The sequence below is a fragment of the Opisthorchis viverrini genome (assembly GCF_000715545.1).
Source record: "Opisthorchis viverrini unplaced genomic scaffold opera_v5_63, whole genome shotgun sequence".
Lineage (NCBI taxonomy): Eukaryota > Metazoa > Platyhelminthes > Trematoda > Opisthorchiida > Opisthorchiidae > Opisthorchis > Opisthorchis viverrini.
Genome location: NW_008751719.1, coordinates 341,303 through 356,561, shown reverse-complemented (window position 1 = coordinate 356,561; position 15,259 = coordinate 341,303). Strand labels below are relative to the sequence as shown.

Below are 15,259 nucleotides of genomic sequence, written 5' to 3'. Positions count from 1 at the left end.
AATCCTTGAGTAACAATCACATTTTGTCACGCATATGCACAACCATTTGATTACCATAAGAACGGCCCTGAATCACATATACACAAACACATCGCTTATTCTCTAGAGAACGCTGAAAACCATGCTTCCACGCACAGGGTATGATTCCAGATTCTAACTAACTACAACTTCAAGGTTGAACAAAATATCCCCAGTAAATATGAGCAACGCTCACATGTACAGTCGGGGACCTGTCCATTTTGTACAAATGAAAACAGGATGTAATTGGCCTAGAAGTAATGTGCGAAAAAGCCGTAGACGGAAGTAGCAGCAGTCTGACAAGTTTGGTGGCGAGCCACTCAAAAATAGTACACATGCAGTCACCGAGACCGTGTTTCTCCCATTAACGGAGTTCATTAAAAATGAGGACAAATTACTCCGCATTTTCTGCGTTTCACACAAGTAGTTGACCATAATGCACACGTTTTTTGCAGTTGAACACAAATTTTCTAAGTGAAAAAGGAGTTGACTTAAAACTGGATTCACCGAATCTACCTGGCTTAAGCTGAACGGCATTTAAAATTTCCACTGGTCTCGGGTTTGATAAGTTTATTTGTCTTGCTCAGCCACATACGAATTCTTCGTACCAAGCAATCAGTGAAGGTTATCGATATGTGTGACGTAATCAACTCGCATATGTTACTTGAAACCGACTGCAATCTGTCAAGAGCAGCGAAGTGATGGTGGATAGTTATCACATAAAATACCCAAATGTGATACAAGGGTTCTTGTTTATCATCATCACCATCATCAGCGGCATGACATCACTAATGGTTCGCTGCCCTACGGAATTCACATATATTGCCCCTTACTCAAGCAAACATACTAGCTCAACCAATTTTCTGTGTTAAGAAGTTTGTTGGCCTTCTCCACCCTTGAGTTTCATTGAGCACTAACTCATAATTTGCCTCATTGGATTCCAATATATCTCCGGATTTCTAGATGTTTTCCCCCTACTCCCAGTACCATCATCGTGGTCGACGGCATAGCAACGGTGTCCAACAATGTCAGTTCGCTGCCGTACAACAATCATTTAGTTGAAGATCAGTTGGGAAGGAACTTAACGCTGTTCTGCCACAGTTATTATGAGGTGCCTGCACTTTCACGCACTTATTCGAAAAAAAAACCTAGACAGAAATTGGCAAGAATCCCGTTGATATAACTTAGCTACCATATCCTCCAGTGTGTCCAGCCATGTAGATGGAGGATCACGCGGACCCCAGTCTGGAAACCGAGTCGAACTGCCAGCACTAAGAATTTCCGTGGTCACTTTCATAACCCTCGTCACACCCGTTGATCACTTCTCACTGTGAATCACTCTAAATTGGGTACAGAAAACCAACACCCTTTTCGAGCCGGCGATTGAAAATTCCGCCCAGCTTGGTAACTGACAGAAATTGGCTGACTATATCGGGTGTTTGGTTTGCAATAATTCGAGTAGAACCTATCAGATAGGATACAAAACCTTCACAGAATATCTGCGTACCTCATCGATTGAGTTGTTTCCTCCCCAAAAGAGCGTACAACACGAACAATTTTTGACACCCTTTGGCGCTTAACTAATGAAATATGCCCTAACTGGAGATGTTTCCGCCGGCGTTTATCAAAGTGTTAATTCCCGTCGGTCAGAATGAATGTTCAAGCTATTCAACAGCCTAGTACACGAGCAACGGAGACACACTAGAATACCAACATGACCAAGAAATATGACGTCCATCGGCTTGATCATCACAAAGCAGCTTCTGTTTCCGGAGCAGGAACGGGAATCAGTGCCACCAATTCGAGAAAACGCTTCGAAGAGCGATACTTTCCTTGACACTAAATTTCTAGTGGAGTAGCACTTTGTTTCCATCAGAGGCACTTTCCAGAACTAAGGGGGAGGTACTTTCGGTCCCTTAGTTGGCAGATTTTTTCATGAAGAGGTGAGACCTCAGTGGATATGCTCTACTCTACTGTCATGCATTTGTCAGCAAGCATCGCTTCAAGCAATAAATGTTAAAAGCACAACGGATTTACTGAGCTGCCATATTAGTGAGCCATTAGTGAACATGATTTGCACGACCTCTAGTCCCTATGGACTGCTCCATCCTCGAGCTAACTTCGCAATCAGTGGTCCACATCACAACTCTGTGACATTTGACAAAAAATATCATGATTGCAGGATGGACTAATCTACCAGACAAGTCACGTCAGAGTAGTTGTGCTGGTCGTGTTCGGGGGATTAGGATGAAAGCCGATGAGTAAGTTTCTGCGGCAAAAATACATCTTCAAAGGGTTATCCTTGTGACAGAAACTACCGAAATGCACAGCTAGTACGCAGTAATTAACAGCACTAGGTAGGTTGCATGAGAAACCGACCGATTGTTGCAAGATTCTTAAAACTCTATGAAGCGGCAGGTGGTTTTGGGATGTGTGGAATTCACGCTTACATCCCTCCCATTTGAACAGTCCTGCTCCTGTCCTGGCACGACTATTCTGGCGAATCCGCGCCATAGTGGGGAAGCACTGGACTTGAGTTTCACTCTAACTGGAGTTCATCAGCTGGGCATTTCCTTGGCTCTGCCAGGGTTTGAACTCCCTACATCTGGCAAGCGGGGCCACCTTGTCAACACAATCATCTACAGCTAATCAAAAATTGTCTGACAGATTTCAGGCCACCCGACTGAGGAGTCCCGACAGGCGGGTCAATCGATTGACACAACCACGACAGCTACTGCGCCGTCGTGCGAACAGTCGGGCAAACCAATCGTATCGCTCAAGTGTGAGCATGTCCGCCTGTTCGGACGTGATATTTCAGGTGCGCCTAGCGTATGCTGGCGGAGTTGTAGTGTCAGATGTTCGGAATTTAGCTCCCGGTACATTCAAGGGTACGCACTGCAGATGACCTTTAATAAGAGCGAAATCCGAATCACTGCTTCCCCTCTTTGGTGTGGAATCACAAGAAGGACAGGAGGTCTGTTCATACGGATGCGACGTAAGCGTGAACGCTCTGAGGCATTAGTTAGCTAGCGGCCGTATGTTCCCTGTTCGCTAATTTGGATACTTCTCTTTTGTTCCCTGGAAAAACTCATCACGTCCAACACACACATTTCTTAATCATAAGTAGCACAAAGTTTGCTAGATAGTGGTTAGTTTGATGCTGTGATGTACTTAAAGCAATATCCTTTTCTGGACCTCAAAACTGTATGTGGATATGGTGTCTTCACCGGCGGTGGTGGACAAAATTAAGAAAACACTATTGTGGATATTTGTAGTAGTAGTACTGTGATGCAGAAAATTCGATGGCCATACATAACTCTACAAATATAGACTTTTCTACAATCCGTATACAGACGTAAAATCCGATGTAGTCTAAACATCCACATCGTTTCGTACTGCCACCCGCCGCTCTTGTGACGGGCAAGTCCTCGGGACGATAAGTTGGTTTGGTGGCTCCTGACTCGACTGCATTCTTTGGTAAAATAAATGAGCCAATCGTTGTGTCTACAAATGTCCATCAACTATCAACAAAAAGTTTTCTTCAATTTAATTGAGACTTATTGAATGGTCGTCTGGTCCTACTATAGCTAAGTAATGCACATCCACCAAGGTTAATTCAAGTACTATAATCAGATGCAAAATCGTTGAGACCAGTTTCTCTTTTGACCAGAACGTTTCCTCGATGTGTTGCTCAACCCTGATTTCGGACACGTAATACAACTCATCCACCGGCGTAAGTGGTGCGTCATTTATCCAAACCGTAATACGGATAGTGCCGTCCATGCATTCAGCAGAACCCAATCAATAATATGAATTATCATGCTACCTAAGTCGCCAATGCTTCCGGGAGTTTTCCACTTGTCAGTCGATTCTAAGCGAAAACATCCTAAAGCAGAGCTACTTTCAACAAGTGTGCTCGATAATGCAAATGAGTTTCCACTTCTGTGTGAGGTGAAAATTACAGCTTGGCGTCAATGTCTAAACATTATGGGCTTCCTAGCATGTGAAAAAGTAGACGTCACGCCCTGACCACGGAAGTACTTGGCAAAAAACGTGACAAAAACGAACGCACAGGTATTAGCAGTTAATTCCCCCCAGCCAGGCAAATCGTGAAATGGCTCTTGGAACGAGATGAACAGGTGCACTCCGACTATCCATAAATTTCGCTGCGGCGATTTTGGTTCATTAATCTGATCCGAAGACTGCTTTCGAGTTCTAACCACTCGATGTCAGTTCTGTCTTTTAAGGCTCAAATTCACCAAGATGAAGATATTTTCACCAACACTTTTATTTCTCTATTAATATCACAACATGTGCTGGTTACGCCCGGAATAAATTAACTTCTGATTCCATGGAACGCCGAACGCACTGAGGAAATTACCAAGTTGATTAAAAACTTAATCTCCCTAAAATGCTCAATTATTTTATCGAACACGTGTTCGCGGCGCAGATTCACAGTATTGTCACATCCATAATTCGAATACGGGGGTATTCTATTGGGAGCCTTAATGAACTTACGCAGTCGAGCCAACCGCGTAGCAGTAAAAAATTTTGGCAACCAAGAATAGAATAATGAATTCAAGTACATTTGAAATAGCGCAGTAACGTGAGCAGACGAACTTAGTGATCGAATTGTGGCTTTTGTCGGGAGGAACTCATTAGTCACTCTGCTGCGCAGCATCCTCGCATTGAATCTCCGTCACTTTAATAATGATAATAATAATCTGATAGCCTAGTGTCTCCCCGTAACATCTGCTCTCAATTTAACTGTTTCAGGGGTGTACAATTACCCTATGCATGAGGTTCACAATGTGGTGTTTTTGCCGTGTTACTGGCTAGGCTGTGTTGAGTAGAGGGGCATTTTTAGTTCAAAGGCTACTGGACTGAAAAATTGAGAAGCAATGCATAGCTTTTCCAGTTTTAATAAGAATCATTAGAGGTATACAGTTTATGAAGCCCCTATTCGAGTTACGCTAAACTTGGGAATGCAGACGTCTAATCGGTGATGTGTTTATCTTTTTACTCTGCACAGCAAACTCCAGTAATATCCAGTAACTCCCACACAAAAGTCCACATACTTAAAACACAGTGCGGTGCAAGCTATACAGATATAAACGAGCTAGGATTCGCACCCCAACGAAAGCCCTATTGGAACTCTGATGCCTTGTCGGTGAATCGGTAACTACATCTTTAGACCGTTAGCCTACTGCTGTGTTGTGAACTAAGCCCTACCCAGGAATGATGTACTACGCTTCCTTGTCTGCCCTGCCAACTTGCTGCGTCGCTTCTGTCATTTTCGAAGGTCTAGGTCGAAGCCCTAGTGATCTTGGTATCTTCCCTGGTTGGATTTGTCAACAGTGATGTGGGCGGAAACATGATCGAAACATGGCCGCAATACGAAGTCGTAGTGTTTGTCCAAGGATGACCATCAATAGCGCTGTCTGCAGTGAATCGACCTTTTAGCTGTGGTAATCAGTGGAGATGGTCGCATCCTATCAGGAGGACCATCTGAAGATAGATATTTTCTTACTTTTACAAACGTCCTTGTAAAACATGTTGATTCACCTGACAGCTTTCTTCACACGCAATTTCAGAGCTTCGGCATATCGCTTTCTGATTGCACCAAACTCCACTTTACGTCACGGTGTTCAAGGCGGCTTTCTTGTGCTTCCTTGAGATGTAACTATCAGCTTTCCTTCGCTCTTCATAGGGATATACTACCGAAATCGAATGCACTGACTGGAAGGCCTGTGTTGGAGCTGTAATGCAGACTTTTCGCGTCTGGTATCAAATCTCGCGAAAAGTAGAGCATAAACAATGAAACGATGCAGCTCAAAACCAACTGAGTTTCTGCCAGCTTAAAAGAGTATTTAGTGTATCCGCTGGCGTGTAAGGACGAAAGGCTTTCAGTTGATAAATGATGGCTATGGTGGACCGTGGGATGAATGCAACTGGATGAATCTTTTCATGCCTAATTAATCGCCTTTTTACGCAAGTTAAATTGATTCTGGCTTCGGCCATTCAACTTTGACACCTGGCCTCGGTTAGTGCCGTTTAATGCGTTCCTTTGAAATGGCAGAATGATGAACCAGTTCTGCATTTATGCGTACCAAACATGGACCGTGTGTCCAGCTTGACCCAGAATGTGAAAAATTATTTCCGCTACCGGTCATCTTGGTGTTTGATGGCTTGTTGAGTTACCGGTTGATAGAATCACTCTGCGAATTGTTTGTAATGCCCGACCTGAACCCTTGCGGGAATTTATACCGTGAACGTTTTTATTGCAGTGTACATTAAGCGGCAAAGCCATGTATCCAATCCTTTACATCGGTCCCCAAGGGCAGTGGGTGAATCGGACGAGAATCTGTTAAATGCTCGTCTACGGCCAAATTACCACTACTGAGAAAGCTTAAGTAGTGCAAAATATTCATGAAGACTACGAAACCACGTGAAAAAAAGTCATAAGTAGAGCGTCGGTAGCTGCGTAAGTGCAGTTTTGTGATATCGAAATTCCGATCCGCTGTGAGGGTGTTACTATAGACCAATCCACAATATTTGGTCTTCGGATTTACGTTGCACCATGAAGTAGCATTTATTTCAATTCCACCCATCCGTGTTTGGAGTAATTTGTGGCCCTTACTGGAGATCACAACTTGCAACCGACTATGTACCGTACTATTGTGCTCTTGCCATAGGTTTTAAAGCTGGTTTCAGGTTGAAATTTTAAACGCACATGCCCAAAATACTGATTAGCTGGCTACTGATCTTTTCGCCGGGGCTTGAAAACTGACTAGCAGACACTTCGTCACCATCGAGGAAGCATGGTCATCAACCGCGCACTGATAACGTCAACTGAACTGGTGACGAAACGTCTGCCATTCAATTGCCAATCTCTGTGAATAGCTCAAAAAGCCACTCGATCAACTACCAAATTCATGCAATTTAGAGGCCTCGGTGTCCAACTAAATAGGATAAAACCAGGGATACCTGTGGCACTCCAGCATCGTTTAGTAGCAGACCCGAAAGGGTATCTTTCCAAAGAGTAAGTAGATATTCTACAGCAGCGCATAATGTCGACAGCTAGGGTTTAAGCGTACTTCACATTAAATTATAAGGAGTAATGCTTTCAAACTCAAGAATAAATTCACAACTCCCCTCTTCAGTTCCTCTTTCAGCTGTTTACTGGGAATTATGCTCTAGGCATTTTAAAGGTTTGCGTCTGATTATAGGACAATTTGAAGATCGTTTAAGTGCGAAAGAACCAATGTCTTAGTCGACAGAGCAGTACTGATCAAACCATCGCCACCTTAGTGTCCGGTTTAATTCTCTCTTCGTAGAAAGGCAACAAACAGATGAACATAACCAAGGTGTGGTTACTGAGTCGTTGTTCGAGGCGCCTGGCGTTTCGCACACATCACTTAAGCGCGAACATGCTCACTCGTCAGACGTAAAATTTCGGACGAGTCCAGAGTGCACTAGTGGAGTAGTGGTAATATGCTTCCCTCGCACGTCAGATGCGGGGACTTCAAACCCAGGGACGGCCATTGGATATGCACTGTTGATGAGCTCTAATAAGAGTGAAACTCAAGTTCAGTGCTTTCAAGTTTAGTTACGCGATGTTCATCTATCACGAAAACGATGTCCGGATGTATGATACGGCTACTGTGCTACGCCTGTTAGGGATCCATTCATCTAGACCGACCAGATTGCTCACTGTGGCATCAATTAACATTGCTTTTATACGCTCTGAGTCTATGCGAGTTAGCCTTCGACCGAATTAGCACTCTGTTTCAGTGTCCTTGAGCCAATCGAAGAACCTTCCTCATGTTCGTGTGCTCCGAATGCGAAGAGCCTCAGAACTTCCTTAACGCTCCTGGCCCATAAATACGAACTTACAAATCAGTTTAACAAACGAGACAACTGTGATCTGGTCAGGTACGACACTCGGAAACTTAGGATTGCACTTTAATATAGAGCTTGTAGTGAGACCGAGCTTATCTTGATTCCCTGCATAGAGAGATTGTTAATGAAATCATTCCAGAAAGATTTCATCCGGACATATTTCGTCGAATACATCCATCATCCCTGTAGGCAAATATAACTTATCCACCCACGAACACCGACGCACATTCGCGCGCTACCCCGCAGTTGATTCGAAAAATCAGTAGACCAGTTGTTTCCCAAACTTTTCCGAAAACTATCGCGACGTTCCAATCAAGAGCATAATTATCTGTGTGCCCTGTCAAGTGTGTGATCACTCAGGGGATGGGTATATGGCACATTGCACGTTGTATCCTGAAATTCGGCGAAGAAATAGCATAAAGTTACTCTAACATTTCATATAAACTCCAAAGTTAGTTTTCAGTTGATTGCTGTAGATCCATCGCTTTTCACATTCCACATATACATGTGTCACACTGATAAGTATGTCTGCCGTTCGACCGCGCTTTACACCACCACAACCCCAAGTACCTCAGTTAAAATAAGCTTACTGGGCCTGCAACTATCGCACGCGGTTGAAAGGTGAGGAGTTGCAATACTTCGGTTATCCGAACACAGACGCTGAATTGCTAATTGTGAGGTTCGTGACAATATGCGCCCAATCCTATTACGATAACACACTGGCAAGAATTAGATAGTAAAGTTTTGTAGATAGGTTGACTGACTAATAACTATGTCCTAGAGAGTAACTACCTGAATTTATCTAGAAATGAACACCCGAAATTAAACTGACCATAGATACACACAAAGCCATGCACCAAGAGGGGTGATGACAGAGGGAGAGGATGACAGACACGTCAACGAACCGTTATGCATTTGCCGGTTAGTGAGCATCAAGGTGTAAAAACGAGCTATTCCTACCTGGATAGTTTTGCTGAAGAACTTCCATGAGAATGTGACGTTCACATTCACATTCACACAGCCGTGTCCAAATGAACTGCAGAACAACTACGAAATGTTCGACGGCGTTACGAGCACTGCAACCAACTTCGACTCGACTCACCTGCAGTAACCTGTTTTGAAGAGGTTTGGGAATGTGACGACTCTACAGACGGAAATGGTGGAAGCTAGCGTGTAGGCTGATTACCAAGCTCGGCGAACGGACCAACAGTCAGCTCCTTGATGGTTGGTAAGTTGGTGATGCTCTGTTCGCCGAGCTTGGTAATCAGTTTGCAAACGTTTAGTCACCACTCGAGGAGACATCGTCAGTGCAGTCCTCAACCGCTCACTGATCACCAGTACACACACCCCAGCTACCAATAGTTCGACGCATTGACAACCAGCTCCTTGAAATTGTAGTACAAGACTGTGGTAATATTGCTAGAATAGAGGATTGCGAGCAGTTAAAAACAAGAGGCCTATAGTCCTACAGGCTTTGATCTGGTTGCGATATAATTTACAGCATCTCATTGATTCTTGGGGGTCGTAAATGCACGGTCCCATACTGATATGCATGCTTAGTGTATGTAGAACACTGCCAAATCCGCCATAATCGCGTTGGTCTCGGAAGCGGCTAATTACCATCAATCAAACTGCATTGAAGGTATGACAAATGTACGGATGAAAACTGACAGATTAAAACGAAAAGCCGCTCCATTAGAAAACACGGGGAGACAGAAATGTGGCATAACATGACATGTGACACCTGGAGGCAGACACAGTTCTTTTAGTTGTTATGGCACTGTTATCCGGACCGACGAGATTTACAGTTTTCTCTTAAGGCAACCTCATGTGCCACGTTAGCTGGTCCTACACATTCGATCATGTTACTCGATTGGACAATCTGCAAGATTGGACAGAACTATAACGCATCTGTAGGCACGTGTCTACTCACAACCCTACTACAACCTGAGAATGGAAACAAAGCCATGAAGAACGATTGGTACCATTCATTGTTAGTGACTTTCCTATTTGAACAGTCTCGAGTAAACCCTCTTCGAAGAACCTGGAATCATGCACGTTAACGCTTATCGTCCATATCTATCACAGTCACAAGTTCGTTATTTCGGAAGGCACAAACACAGGCCAGTTGTTGTGCATTACCATGGGCTTATACAGCAAAATGAGAACACACTTTGTCACCTGTTAAGCGGTAGTCAATGCGTTCAGTATCCTGGGAACTACTCCGTATAGGATAACAAAACGTTCGGACAAGTACCTATGGATTAAATTCCTGCGTGTCTTGATATCGCAGAGATTTCCATTGTAGAATCATCACCAGAAACAGTGGGACGGATTAGCTTAAAAGAGAATCAATTTCGCATCCCCGGTGACGGTTGATGTACTTGATGCTTCGTAAAAAGTGCGAAAATAAAACAATATAGAGAGGCTTCATTGATGTACTTGATGCTTCGTAAAAAGTGCGAAAATAAAACAATATAGAAGAGGCTTCATCGAAATGATACTGATACCTGATACTCGCATCGCGTTGTCACTTAAAAAGAATCGCAGTACCAATCCAGTTTCCAACACGGGCAACACTCTGCAACAGCATTTATTGCATTCCTATGAGGGAATCTACGAAGTGTGTGCGAACGATTCAGTGTTTAATCGATTCGATAGCTTAGCCCGGACAGAACAACCAAGACAAGTTTGAACTGCGCCACAATACCTTTCACAACCTTAAGGGCCACCGAAGGACTGAGCTAGTGATCTTCGTAACGTAGTGAGCGGACAATGCCTCGACCTTCAAAATCCATGGGCATTTCAATTGAAGCTGAACACAAATGAGGAGTGCCTGTGTGCTCAGGCCTTTGCAACCAGCCCCTTTGCATCAGATGACGAAAAACAACTGTCAATCATTCGATGTGCAATGGTACCACTCGGAAAGGGGCACAGCACGAATAACTTCATTTCCTATTCGGTTTCAGGGAGGTCACAACTGTAACCACATCACGACCCATAACCTACCAACCCAAGGTAGTATAGACAGCGAATGGCACTAATACGCACTTGTCCCCTCCGCATTTGGTAGGGACAAGTTAGCATGGGCTACAGATCGGCACTCACAAAAATAAGGGAAATTGCGGTCCAGTGTGTTATCTCGAATTCATAAGGGGACCTTTCACGTGATAACTGTTCAAAGCGATCTTCAAGCTTCGATCGCCCCAGGCCACTGACCTATTGGTGATATTTATGCTGACATCACGCTATCGAGGCGGTTTACGTCTAGAATACTGATGTAACCTGGGCGCAGTTGGAACAAGTTGGCCGGTGTTCGAATGTATCGTATTCTAACATCGCATTTGCGAAGTTTACATCCCGTTTAATTAGGCCTAAAGGGGTACCGGCACAGGACGAGATAACGACTTGTTCCGGAGAAAAGATGAACTGGCTCTAGAATCGTCCATGAAGCACAACTAGAAAAAGGGTCCGGGTAATCCGGTTTCTGCTCCTCGACAACTCCGAAGACAGAACTTCCTCAGAAAAGGCCGGGTGGCCCATGCCCATTCCTTTGAGAGATTACTCAGTACCGGCAACCACGGTTAAGCTACGTTCAAACAAGCTCAAAGTTAAATGTGATCCAGTAGGGAGGTAAAAGGTAGATAATATACAGAGTAGTTTAATTTTTATAGTTTTTGAACAGGAATCAACAAATGGGTACATACACCACAATAACTGTACATGGTCCAGTATCAAAAGGAATGATACTTGAGTAGGTGACCAGATGAAACAGCGTCCTTGCACCGACAGACGGACAGAACCAGGCGTTGGTAAAAATAAGTCATAGGAAATAGAGGAACAAATGCGGAAGTTACTTATTATAAATCTTGGATGATTAATTAGGAGCGAAGTCAGGCAACAGTAACTGGGAGCTCGGAAGGTGGATTCGGTCGGTCGGTCGGGGCAATATCCACCAGGCTCATGACGAATTTATAACAACCAAACTGAATCAGAGATCCATGGCGTACAATAGCCGAACCTTCCCAGCCTGACATACATGTCTCTGTCAAATCCTTTTGAGGGGAGGTACCCGAAAAACCAGTGTCCAAACTAGTGCACTCACAAGAGTCGTATGCATGACCGTAGCCCTGTAGAGAAAAGAATGAGCAACACGTGAATGAGCTACATAATGAGGATAAATGTCCACCAATGTTCAACAGAATATTCAGTGAAGTAAACCGTGATTCTGTTATTCTTGTGCTACCAATCAGTTACTACGTCGGTTAATCACCAGTTTACCTCTACGGCCATCTTGACTCAATGACACAGGATTTAATTCGAGTCAACAGTTTCCGGCAGTCAGAGGGTTAGGATCTGGCTAGCTCCCATGCGACCCGAAGGAAGGAATCATGAAGGCTGAGGTGCTACGAGGTTGCCCAAGCCTAGATGGGAGCAGTCAAGCTGCTGAAGTGGAGTTCGAACCACGGACCCTCCAGTTCGCACTTTATTCATCGAGTTATCTCGAGCTAGTTGTGACGGGCACAAAAACTGGCACAGACTTCGGTAACGAGAAAATCTGCTCTTTACCTCAGCTGTCAGTCATTCTTTGTATAAGGAAGTTGAAGCTACCAAATTCATTCACATCAAGGAATTAAATAAAAAGTGAAAAAGACCATCTTAATTTCTGAACGAACTTCACTGGAAAATAACCGCTCAGTCATCAAGACGGTGAACAACGAATCACATTTGTCAGGGGCTGTTGCGGATTTTAAGGTCGCTGTCGGGATAAACAACCAAATTAAGAGTCATTTTTCAAGGTCATCAAACTCCATAAAAGTGCATACTTGAGATCCACCGATGGGGCTCTGGCAATTCCGAACTTGTTTAGTATTTCCTGTACCATTTATTCATAAACCCATCTTAACAACTGAAATTCATTCCATAAAATTAATGACCAGTTCCTGACTTATGTAGACATTGGGAGAGTGAACGTAACAAAGATCGCGGTGAAATAGGCTAAAAGCAACACAGGTAGGAATTAGCATTGGGACACGGCACCGGCACAGTGAACAAACACTTTGTTTCATGTGTTTTCCTGTTTTCTAAGCAAATATTTTGAACGACGAAATGTTGTTCAAATTTGTTCAGGATACCTTGTACACTGTGGTTGGAAGTGGGAAAAACAATGTCATCGCAGTGTTCATTAATCTCATTGCAATTTGTAGAAAAAGAGTGGTTTATTTCAACACTTCATCATACGATTATGCGCCTTAATAATCACTTATTGAAATTTCGGCCGAAGTTAATGCATACACGACAAGAAGAGAGAAAAGCCCAAAAGAACTTTAATAAGGTGTGGGAAGCGAGTTATCAACAGCCATACCACCAAAGCTGATTGTTAAAGAACGAGGGGTGACATGGTCGTACTGACCAGCTGCCGTTATCTTTGCATTAGTCAACCCGACTAAGTCACTTCAACACTTTTAGCTATCAGGTAGCAACTAACAAGTTATGAGACCAGTGGTGAAACACCACTCTGGCCATCTTCCCTATCCTCATCGGTTCTCTTTACCCTCCGTGTCACAGATCCTTGCTCTTACAGGATAAACACTTAGTTGGTTTCAACACGGAAAATTCTTCAATCGGGTTCACAAACCCACCGAGGCATGAGTTCCAACGTGACATCAACCCACCCTGAGCGAGGAGGGGGCAAGGAAGATTGTTACGCTGTCTCACTTCATGCATCGAATGAGCTTATTATTCCGTATGTCTTCGTCCCTTTTTTGGTTCGTTATTTTCACGAAGTACTGGACATCCTCTCTTACCGTGTCCACCATTGTTGTCGTGCCACTTAGAAGACCATTCGACACAGACTATCGACGTTATGGGGTCGTTTTTATTGCTATACGATAATGCATTCTATTAATGTAGCGCAGAACTTGGCTTCGATTGTTTTGATTCGACTCGGGCCGAATGCCAATGTGCCCTCAGTACCGGTTAGGTTCTTGTGACGAGTACAGCTGAGAACTGTAAGTGTCTTGAGGAGGACATGTGGCGAATAAAAAAAAGCATCCAACACCGTAGAATACAGTTTTGAAGATTGACCGCGTAGCGTTTTCATGCTGACATGCACCTGTTCCTCAACACCAGGGATGAACAATAAGCCATAGCTTAAAATAGTTCGATGTAGACAGACCTGATGAAGACTTAGGCAGTCTATTGTCTGGTATGAGCAAATACTTACAATTTCGGCTCAAATATCCTCTACTCATCATCATCAGCTGTAAGAACCGGGTATTTGTCGTAGTGGTTATAGCTGCCACAATTTCGCTCATCGATGATTTCGGGAGGTAGGGAGGTTGTCGCGCATGAGAGGAGGAAGGTGAAAAATCGGTGCGTAAATACAGGTCTGTCAGTGGACTTTTAAGTGGGGGAGTTGGGTTGGGAAGAGAGCTCAGTCCACGTCTCCTTATTGGCCCATCAAAACTCAGATAGCTGGAACCAATGTAATTTGGCGCGTTGATAGATTGAATTCCACTAAACTGTTTAATTTTTTTTACAAGAGCAAGCCAGTGTACTTGAAAGCGATATTGCGTGGAAGTGACTAGATCTGATTCTAACCGGAAGAAATGTATTTAAAAAGTAGCACTTTCACCATAAAATTTAGATTTGATGGGAACTGACCTCAGACCGGCGTCCATACATTCTGGGTCGTTTAGGCCTGCTTCCCTCATGGTGGAACACTCGTGGGAACTGGGCTCGGGAAAACTCTCGGACACGGTCAATAGCACTTGCAGCCTGGAGAAAATGGAACGGGTGGGAAATTTTCGACGCAATAGTAGGTCATCTTCCTGATGCGCCAAATTACGCAAAACGCCTCATCGGTGGCAATATGTAAGCAAATTATCGAATTAGACTGTACAGTTCGCATCACAACAACAACCGAGTTCATCTTGCCACATGGTGAGAAAAGATGTTGGGTACGCATTTAGCTAGCGAGTCGCCCCAACTCAACTAAAACGCAGTTGACAGAAGCTCATCCCTACTGATGAGCCCATGGAAGGGCAAAACCGGTAGCAAGATATCGAAGAGCCTTCAACAACCCAATCAGGTCACCTGAGAAGATCGATGACTATTCGGTCGAAAGGTTCCGACTATTTAACAGCAATCAGATGATTGTCTGAATTAACCAAGAGCTGATTAAACCAAAAATTAAAACAAAACCATAAAAAGTTCGCAAAACTGAGGAAAAATTGGGAAAGGGCACACTCCATGGTGTATCCCACGGCTGTCTGGCTGTATCCCTTCACGTACATGTGCAGGAATATATATATATATATATATATATATATATATA

The 15,259-nt window shown here is 43.8% G+C and overlaps 2 protein-coding genes across 2 annotated transcripts in view; both read right to left on the bottom strand.

Annotated features, from left to right (window-relative positions):
- Nucleotides 1-2,834: 2,834 nt before the first annotated feature.
- Nucleotides 2,835-7,586, bottom strand: T265_13397 (hypothetical protein; the record flags this gene model as incomplete). Its single annotated transcript, XM_009168705.1, has 2 exons — nt 2,835-3,028; nt 7,457-7,586. Coding segments are annotated over 2 exons (300 nt in total), but the record flags the coding sequence as incomplete, so codon positions are not given.
- A 3,997-nt stretch (nt 7,587-11,583) lies between these two features.
- The window catches only part of T265_04036 (hypothetical protein), a gene marked incomplete at both ends in the record, with an annotated part of 17,429 nt that continues 13,753 nt past the window's right edge, over nt 11,584-15,259 (bottom strand). The window contains 2 exons of the mRNA XM_009168671.1: nt 11,584-12,050; nt 14,587-14,700. Coding sequence (XP_009166935.1) covers nt 11,814-12,050; nt 14,587-14,700 — 351 coding nt within the window. The remainder of the gene's footprint in view (nt 12,051-14,586; nt 14,701-15,259) is intronic.